Source organism: Hyalella azteca, unplaced genomic scaffold (genome assembly GCF_000764305.2).
Source record: "Hyalella azteca isolate HAZT.00-mixed unplaced genomic scaffold, Hazt_2.0.2 contig4082, whole genome shotgun sequence".
Classification (NCBI taxonomy): domain Eukaryota; kingdom Metazoa; phylum Arthropoda; class Malacostraca; order Amphipoda; family Hyalellidae; genus Hyalella; species Hyalella azteca.
Genome location: NW_025934308.1, coordinates 44,335 through 53,708, shown reverse-complemented (window position 1 = coordinate 53,708; position 9,374 = coordinate 44,335). Strand labels below are relative to the sequence as shown.

Below are 9,374 nucleotides of genomic sequence, written 5' to 3'. Positions count from 1 at the left end.
ATTCGTGTTAAACCACATTCGTGTTAACCACATTCGTGTTCAACCATATCCGTGTGACCGTGTTAAACCATATTCGCGTTAAACCCTGTCTCTTATACACATCTCGTTTCATCGTTGCTGACGCGTAGTGAAGTGTTTTGAGAGTCATGTGAAGGCAACAGAACTTACGTAACGCATACGGTTTTTTTATAGTTTTTCATTTCTCGATGCGTCCTTAATGTGTCGGAATATACCGCGTTTACCCTACTTCTTTTGATGACAAATTAGTAATGTTTTAGTTGTATTTTTTTAATCAGGCATGGATAATGGATTTTATCCACTCTCAGTGCTGTAAGGCCAGGATTGGAAATATCCTACAGTTCCTACTTATTTCTAAAATAGGCTATTGCAGCTCTAACCTTATTTTATTGTTTTGGTAATATAACCATAATTTCTCCAGAGTTACCTAGAAAAGTAGGACAAAAAAGTTAGTAGGTCACAATCACAATTGACAATGGAGCTATTTAGTCAAGAGGTGCAGTCTGCACTGCAGACTGCAACTCTGCAGAAAGGTCAACATGGAGATTGGAGTAATCAGGAATAGTTAGCCAGATAGTGGAAAAATGTAGGTCACAATGAATGAATGATTCAATGCAGCCTGGAGCCATGCTTGCCATGGCCCATAGCTTATCAGATTGTGGGTAAAATCAGTCACAATATTATGAATATGGCCTTGGAGAAAGCAGGTCATGATTTAGCCAAGGTTAGATATAGGCTAATGTACAGGAAGCAGGTTACAAATTAGCAGAGGCCACCCAGAATGTAGAGAAAATAGCAGGAACTGTTTCAACAATAAAATGGCTAGTGTCTGAAAAAAAAAATATTCATGCAAATATTGATCTTTACACTAACTTTACAGTGGGTGTTGGTGTTGCCTATTTTAGTTATTTAAAAAATGATTGAAAAAGCAAAGGACTATAAAAAATGATTTATAAAAGGGATGACGTCTATAAGAATTGTTAGCAAACATAATGAAAATAGAAATTCATAAGTCAACTAGTGTTCCCTAACAACTAGAACTTATTTAGGTTAAAATATTTTAGCTGATATGAAATGACATATTCATATGTGGTTAACAAAAAAAAAAAAATTAAAAATATATCTTAATTTATTTTACTACAATTAACAGTTGTATGAAGAATTTTCTAGTTTCTTTAAAGTACTAATTTGTAGCAATTTTGTAGAGCACCAGCTTCCATGCAGTCTTGCGAAGAAGTGCCACAGCAGCGGCAGTGGTTGAACCGCAGATCTCCAGACATGCTCAGAAATGGGTTGGACGGTGGCTCCTGGGTTGTTCAGGGATGGTTTTTGGTGCAGTTGCTCTTGGTAAGTATGTATCCTGTACTCAATATTAGCATAGTTTTATCCTTTTTGTAATCTCCCTTCTCTGTATAGACTGGTAAGTTTCAATTTTGTTCAGAATTTAAGAAGATATTATGAAATTTGAATTGCAGAAGATATTATGAAATTTGATGACCACCTGATGTAATTGTTAGACTAACTGGCAATTTATACATTTAAATATATATAATCTTACTTATACCTTCAACCATGTATGGTATCTGTTAAATTACTTACATGTTTACAGGTGGCCTGACACGTCTCACAGAATCAGGGCTCTCAATGACTGACTGGCATCTGTTTGGCAAAATGCCCCCTCTTTCTCACGAAGAGTGGATTAAGGAATTTGAGCAGTACAAACAGTTCCCTGAATACAAAATGTGAGTTCCTTGTATTTGACAATGACTTTCTGCATATTTTAATATGACACAAGCAGTTCTACTCACAAAATGTATTGTGTAGAAATTAATACCATTATATATGTGAAAAAAAATCATCAAATATGAAGTATGTGTGTTTTATAAATTGTGTACTACAGTACTTGTGCTAAAAGAAGCCTCAATACCTTATTCTTAATAATGTAAAATTGAATTTGTGCAGGAAAAACAAGAGCATGGCCCTGCCAGAGTTCCAGTTCATATGGTGGATGGAGTATGGACACCGGCAGTGGGGACGTACCATTGGTGCTTGTTTTGCCATACCTGCTGCTATTTTCTGGTATCGTGGATATTTCACACCTTTATTGAAGAAACGCGTCCTGCTGTGTGGCGTGCTGCTAGGCTGCCAGGTCCTTGTCTAAATCTTCCATCACCAGAGATAAAAAATTCTTGTGTTATTTTGTAATTGATTTATTTTTGTTCGAGATGCTCAAGACACATCTAAATGACCTAGGTGCAGCGTGGTCTGCAATTCTGAATACTTTTTGAATCCAGAAGTATAACACTTATACTTTTTGTATAGGGGCTCCTGGGGTGGTACATGGTCAAGTCAGGGCTGGAAGAAGAGCGTTTTCAGGAGCCCAGTGATGTACCGCGCGTGTCGCAGTACCGCCTCATGAGCCACCTTGGCGCTGCTTTCGTGCTCTACTCCGTGTTCCTTTCCACCGCCATGCGCGTCGCCTGGCCTGCCGCGTCCGTCGCAAACGTGCGTGTCTCCAGCAATGGGACCTGTAGGCTGGAACCCTTTTTCTTCGAAAGCACCAATTTGCATTTTCTTTCTCACTAATGCTCACAATGCATGCCTGCTTTCGAATTATTAGCGTTAATACATCGCATCTTTTTGCAGTAAATTGCTGCATTCACAAATCATGTTGTCAAAGTTTTTCTCTGTCTTTTTTATTCGCTGTAGATATATACAAGTGTTTGTTATTATACATATACAATAGATAGTATATTTTCAGACCAATAACTTTTGATTGAACACAGCCTTGAATTTTTCTACCCACATTATCTCCTGATTATTCACTTAATTGAATAATCTATCGTTCTTCACTATGCAGTATAGATGTACTTTTCCAATGAAGCTTTTGTTGCGCAGGTCACACCATCGGCTGCTAGTTTCCGCCGCTGGGCTCACGTTACCAAAGGCTGGGTCTTCCTCACTGCCATGTCTGGTATTGTCTAGCCCGCTTCCCAGCCATCATGGGCTTGGTGTTTCTTAATCATTGAATCGACTTATTGAGTACATGTATTTAGGTGTTAACCTGCAGCTGTTTCATATTTTTTTCTGCCTTTATCAATAATTCATGTTATCATTACTGTGCCGAAAGTCGTCATGCTAACATATGGGATGTAAACTTTGGATCTATATTGATCAAGAGCCATTCCACTAATATTAAACATTTCTATAAAACACTGGATACACCTGATGAAAATTTGTTGTATAATATGTACATATATTGTCAGTAGAATATTCTGTATACACAATACTCTCGCATATAATAAATTATTCTGCAGATTCGTTTTCTACATGTAAATAAATGCAGGATTCGTAATGCTTCCAAAATGTGATTCATCATACTAATCGTGTGTTTTGACTTAGGTAACAAATGGCTGGGTTGAATTGTTACGGATCTTAGTTTTAGATCCATGGCAGTAGATCCAGCTTCATGGAAACGGACGCACAAGTTTGGTCTAGTTCCTCCTCAAAAATCGGTGTTTCTGAGAATGCAGTTTAGTCTAAATACAAACGCTGTCAAAAACTTGTGTTTTGAGTTAAGTGCAGTTTAGTCCAAGTACGAACGCTCGTCTGACACTGTGTGGGAATGTCTAAGATGCCTGCGGTGTGTTACAGGAGCGCTAGTCGCGGGATTAGACGCAGGTCTCGTCTACAACTCCTTCCCAAAGATGGCTGACCGCTGGATCCCCTCAGACCTGCTTGCGTTTTCCCCCGCCCTCAGGAACTTCACAGAGAATCCCACCACCGTGCAGTTCGACCACAGAATTATGGTCAGTTTTTTTTCTGGAATCGTGAGTAAATATCGAGCATATAAAAATCTTTTCTTATGAACGCGGTTCAAACGTCGATGCAACGGTAACAAGTTGCGTTGTCACTGACTTGGGATCTATAGCTTCAATTATCATTCGTCACTTCCAGTTTTCAGTTATTAATTATGTAAGCAACGCCAACACCTTAATTTTTTATTTCAAGTCGTTATGTTAGTTAATCTAAATGTAGTGTTTTGGCGTTTTCAATTCTTTTTTAATTTTATTATTTTTTGATCCTCGGCTCTCGTGAGTTTTTTTTACGAACATAGGAGTGTGTCTTTCTGATCTTCCTTCAGTTTGTTCCTCTTTGTTATTCCTTTGATACTAATAATTTCTCATGGCTCTCAACGCTATTTTTGGATAGTTCCTCTATCGTATTCGATCTGTTATTACTTAATTTTGTGTCGCGTTATGCCTCTAGTGTGTACAAAACGAGTATGGACTTTACAGGGCACGACATCGCTGGTGTTGGCGACGGCTCTAGGACTGTGGGGGCGGCGGGGAGGGCGGCTCGTTCTGTCGCAGCGCGCTCACAGCGCTGCCGCAGCGCTAGCAGCGGCGGCATGGATGCAGGTCAGGTCCTCGATATTGTGTTATCTTTGGTCGATATATCGTATACGTTAGCGTTTTCATAATTGCACAAGTATAAATTTAAAGAACTATCCGTAACAAATACGAGTAGATAATATCTTAATTTTGACCCTTCTTATCGGCTCATAGGACTGCCTTAAATAACAGAGGCTTTTGCTAGTATATAATTTATTCTGTATTTGAAATGAAACATTGCATTAAACGGTAAAACTTGACAAAGAGTTTGCGTGGGGCAGGTGGGCTTGGGCATCAGCACGCTGGTGTTGTACGTGCCCACGTGGTTGGCGTCTCTTCACCAGTGCGGGTCTCTGGTGACGTTGTCGGCAGCGCTATGGCTCTGCCATGAGCTCAGGTATCTCCGGCTCGTCGTCAAATGATGCGCCACTGCAGACATGCAAATGACGGAGTACGAAGCACGTCAGTTCTATTCGGGACTACTCAAGTTGACATTGGAATTTTGGGGTGTTTATTTAAAACCGTGTATTGAAAGGATTCTCCGGCTCCTCGTCAAATGATGCGCCACTGCTGACATGCAAATGACGGAGTACGAAGCACGTCAGTTCTATTCGGGACTACTCAAGTTGACATTGGAATTTTGGGGTGTTTATTTAAAACCGTGTATTGAAAGGATTAAAATAAAAACTAGAATGGATACCTATGCGTGTCTGAAGATTTATTGATGGGAGCGTATATTACATGGAAAGACATGGAGTTTGGTAAAGTTTCAATTAATTTAGTACGTGTAATGAAAGACGAATTACCAAAGAGGAGAATGTGCGCGTATCTCTGTGCAATTGCCCCACAATGCACTTCAAGAGCAAAGAGCTGCGCATCAATCAATAGTTCGTAACAAGACATTCGAAAATGGACCGGTTATGTGACTTTCGATCTGATTTAATATGTGCTGGAGAGATGGACATTGAAGTATAGTTGGTGGATTGAAAATAATTCATTGCCCTATTGAAAAATTATTTCCATTATATGGCGATGGTCATGGAATCACTTCGATGCAGAATATCCAAAATTAGAAGGTTTAGAAGATAACTTGAGACGCGACGTTGTTGGCCTGTTGGCTTTACACAAGAGAGTTGAACGCTTATATGTAGATGCGAATGGCAAGTTTAATTTCGCGTTGGAACAGTAAGTTACGGACATTGTTCATGCATATGACAATAGTCATTAACTGCAGAGTGAGCGTGGTCACAGGTATTTATTAAAGGAGAGTACGATGTCCCCTGTCCACAGCTGAGAGACTGCGGTCCCCTATTGCTGCATTGATAATACTTATCACAGTTTGTCAAATGAGGGAACAATTCCCCAACTCTCTTGCAGATTGGCTTGCACGTCCTATCGTACTCCCACATGGCAGTTAGCTGCATCGGCTGTTCAGGCTCAATTGACGCTGCCACCACACCTTCAGGTTCGAAGGTTACCGGGATTTTATCTCTACTGTAGTTTTTCTCGTACGACTGTAAAGAAGCTCTGCGAGGTGTCTTGTGGTTGCCGTTTACATCCACACCCATCGGCTGCTCAGCAACAAAACTCTCCTTGGTGGGGAAATCTGTAGCTGTAGAAACGTCCATCAAGGGTCGATCAGTAGCGAAAGGTGAAGAGTCTATTACTGGATTTGTCGCAGAACTGGCCATTGCTTCCTCAGAGAGGTCTAGCCGAGGTTCGTAATTAGAAGCTCTCTTAGTTGCTACGAGCTCTTCCCAGATCGTCGGCGTGATAATCTTAAGGAAGGTTTCGTTTTCTGAGTCACCCGAGTGAACGGTGTGACCTTCAAGTTGATCAAGCTTTGTATGTTGAGCCGAGTAATGAAGACCGAGTTTTAATCGATCCGACTCTCGGCGAATGGTGAACCAAGCGCAGCCGCCACGGGATCCATGACACAGAACACCGTATTTGAAGAACGCGCTTTGATCTTTATTATGGGTTGCACCTGCGAATAATAGGCATGAGTCATTGGAGATTTTTCAATTTCATGTTAAATTATGCAGAATAAAAAGAACTAAATTGCAACGGTTCATACAGAAGGTGTCGCCGAAAAACAATTGGATTTCACTCCAGCTGTACTTTTCTGAAATTTCCATAATGACTAAGGATCAACCAGCAACGACGAAGTAAAAACCGCTGCTCAGTAGAGCCTTTATACCTGAGTTCCTGAAGCAGCTTTTATCTCGGAACAGGGTAATGAACAATATAATTTGGATCAATTTTTTATCTGAAAAATAACTATGGAGTAGACATTACTCCGGAACAATCGAACGTTGGATTGCACATTGTTGTTGGATTAAGCTCGGGCCGACGACACGCGGATTTATTGACATCGAAGTAAGTGTTAGTCGGGCATATGACGGGAACTGCAGCGACATCGCGCTTGAAATCGCAGACGAAATACGCATTGCAATATTTAGGATGTGGATAGAACTGGATTCCACTGCTGCAACTTTTCGGATGACAAGTAGCGTTATATTTGTATTTGTAGATTACGAATCCACCTTCGTCATCGAAGTAAGTGTAGTCGATATACTCAGCATCTTCGTTCTCTGAAGGATCACCAATCACGAATTTCTCAAAAATTTCAGGAGCCGTAAAAGCGTCAACAACTGCATCGTCTTGCAAAGCGTTTCCCTTCAATGGCTGGAATGAATCGCTAGAACGAACTTTTCGGTGTAGATACTGGTACTCGTCATCCATTAGAATACCGGATTGGAGGTTCTTATCTCCAGCTCTAGAATGCTTTAGAAGGTTACGCTCGCCTAAAATTCGAGATAACTCCGTCAACTGCTCATAGTTAGAGCTGGCTTTGGCGGTCTCTTGTTCCTTGCTTCGGCGAAAGCGCTCGTGCTCTGCGTTTTCAGGAGTTGCTTCCGTAATACTTGCACGGTCGTGGTTCGGCAACTCAGCCCTCGCCGTAGTTCCATTATTTACTACTACGTCCACAGCCGGATCAGGTGTGGTGGTGGAGGGCACCGTGGTTTCCTCCCCAGTTTCAAAGTAGCTCAGTAGGTCAGCTGCAGAAATTACCAGGTAAAAATGACGACCTTCTGGTCGAGGACGATTGCGAATGACGCAAATGCTCGAGTAGATCAAGCAGTCGCCGTTTGCTAAACAGCGGTCCATTATAGCACCAACTTTCATTGTGCCATCTGCAACCGCACCAGAAGAAAGTTGGATTCATCGGACACCCATAGATATAGAGAGATTTAAAAACAGTATGGCTGGATACAACCGGGTTGAATTAGTCTAGCGTCTTCAAACTATAAGCTGGCGATAAATACAAACCAATTAAAAGATCGATTCAACGAAAAATAACGTGTCACCAGGAGTATCAAGGAGTTTCCTCGACATCAGGCGAGGATACTAAATTCCGCATAATAACCGCTAAGGTGGAAAATAAAATTACTGAGCCTTATTTTTCGAGGCCAGGGAAGTAATTGGAATATGCTACGATTCAATGCATAAGTATACTTTATTTCAAGGCAGCTGTCAGCCAGTGAAATGTTTTCTAAAGAATTGTGGAGACTATCGGGCAATAGACTTTACACATTGAATTTGAAGGTACTGACCTCCAAGTGAGACAGACGACGCGGCTGCCAGCAGCGCAAGCTTGAAGGTCCAAGACATAGTGGCACCAAAACGAAGCCTGCATAATAAAAGAGGGACAAATTTCAACAGGATAGCTAAGGTCTAAAATGCAAGATCAAGAGCGAAACTCTTGAGCAAAAAACTTTAATTACTCAGATTAGTTTCCTTTGCACGTATAGATCAACTTTGTAATCGGTGAATAACAGAGATAATGATCCTAGAACAACTACCGGTGTATCAGATCGGAAGCTGCGACCACTAGCCACAGCAGTTCAATGACCCGTATGCACACCCACCTAACTAAACCTCAAGTTCATAAATAACTCGCCCCCCCTCCAGCTAGAGATTAATATTCTTCTTTAGCATGATAGAAAAATTGTTGCTGCCGTTTTGTCTCTAAGAGATTAATTCACACCATTTGCGTGCGAGAGGTTCAGTAAATTCTCTTCACAGAAGACCTGAACCACCTACAACTGACCGCACGAATTGGCATACATTGTTCCTTGCGCACCAAGAAACTTACACGTGCTACACCGTCTACACGAAAATATTAGCTACGACTACTAAACTAACGAAAATTTACACTTCCACCAATGCAATTCTAGGCTTTTGATAATACATTTGCACAACCTTCTCGTTGCGAATTCATTTCGTCCCGATTTGCCCATTTTATTATACACCACACTTAAACAAATTCTTAAGATGCTCGCACTTCAGCTCGGTATGCATGTTCAACGTTCGGAGCCTTTAAAGCTCCAGACTGTTACAGCTGATCATATGCATCAAAGAAGTTATTTCTAAGAATAGACAACTCTGACGCGCAAGTTCAGCAAGTGAATGGCAATGCACTTAAGATTCACCTCAAAGTTCTTCGCTTCCTTCGCCAATTTATCGGCACCCTAAACTCTAAAGATTTGTTCCGTATGAACGATTAAACGTCATTACTTGCACTTTTTTTCTTGCGACAATCAAAGTAATGCGGGATATTATGCGTCATGGTAGAATTTGTAAAGAGTCCTAATTTCCTAAGGCCTGCATGTAAATGTGAAATTCACATTTTCACGTTATTTTTAGCTGCTGTACTAAGCACTATGTGACAAGATAAACAATCTTTTGCTAGATTTCGATTTAAGATTTTTTCGAAGCTTTCGATTTAAGCAGACTGATAATATAAGTACGAATATGGTTGTGTTCACTGAATTTAAATTTCAGAATTTAAATAAGTGTTCTTTGAAGGGCTAGACAAATATTCACGGTAAATTTTACTAATGCAATAGAAAAAGCCAAAACTAATCACAATAGAAAACTTTTTAACGGGAACGTCGA

The 9,374-nt window shown here is 40.6% G+C and overlaps 2 protein-coding genes across 5 annotated transcripts; one reads left to right on the top strand and one right to left on the bottom strand.

The window, feature by feature from the left end:
- Nucleotides 1-1,185: 1,185 nt before the first annotated feature.
- On the top strand, nt 1,186-5,411 carry LOC108668735 (cytochrome c oxidase assembly protein COX15 homolog). Of its 2 annotated transcripts, XM_018155979.2 has the most exons (9): nt 1,186-1,365; nt 1,628-1,760; nt 1,981-2,167; nt 2,341-2,523; nt 2,917-2,992; nt 3,673-3,827; nt 4,317-4,439; nt 4,694-4,849; nt 4,988-5,411. In XM_018155979.2, exons 1-8 carry the CDS (start codon nt 1,341-1,343, stop codon nt 4,832-4,834), a joined length of 1,023 nt encoding a protein of 340 aa, XP_018011468.1. In that variant the 5' UTR covers nt 1,186-1,340; the 3' UTR covers nt 4,835-4,849; nt 4,988-5,411. The 2 variants fall into 2 exon arrangements, with proteins under 2 accessions (XP_018011468.1, XP_018011467.1); XM_018155978.2 differs by lacking the exon at nt 4,988-5,411 and having other exon boundaries at nt 4,694-4,951.
- Nucleotides 5,110-8,990, bottom strand: LOC108668736. 3 transcript variants are annotated; one of them, XM_018155982.2, is made up of 3 exons: nt 8,909-8,990; nt 8,030-8,106; nt 5,110-6,399 (listed from the first exon to the last, which is right to left on the bottom strand). In XM_018155982.2, exons 2-3 carry the CDS (start codon nt 8,085-8,087, stop codon nt 5,603-5,605), a joined length of 855 nt encoding a protein of 284 aa, XP_018011471.1. In that variant the 5' UTR covers nt 8,088-8,106; nt 8,909-8,990; the 3' UTR covers nt 5,110-5,602. The 3 variants fall into 3 exon arrangements, with proteins under 3 accessions (XP_018011471.1, XP_018011469.1, XP_018011472.1); XM_018155980.2 differs by lacking the exon at nt 5,110-6,399 and adding an exon at nt 6,663-7,609 and having other exon boundaries at nt 8,909-8,989; XM_018155983.2 differs by lacking the exon at nt 5,110-6,399 and adding an exon at nt 6,663-7,474 and having other exon boundaries at nt 8,909-8,989.
- Nucleotides 8,991-9,374: the final 384 nt, after the last annotated feature.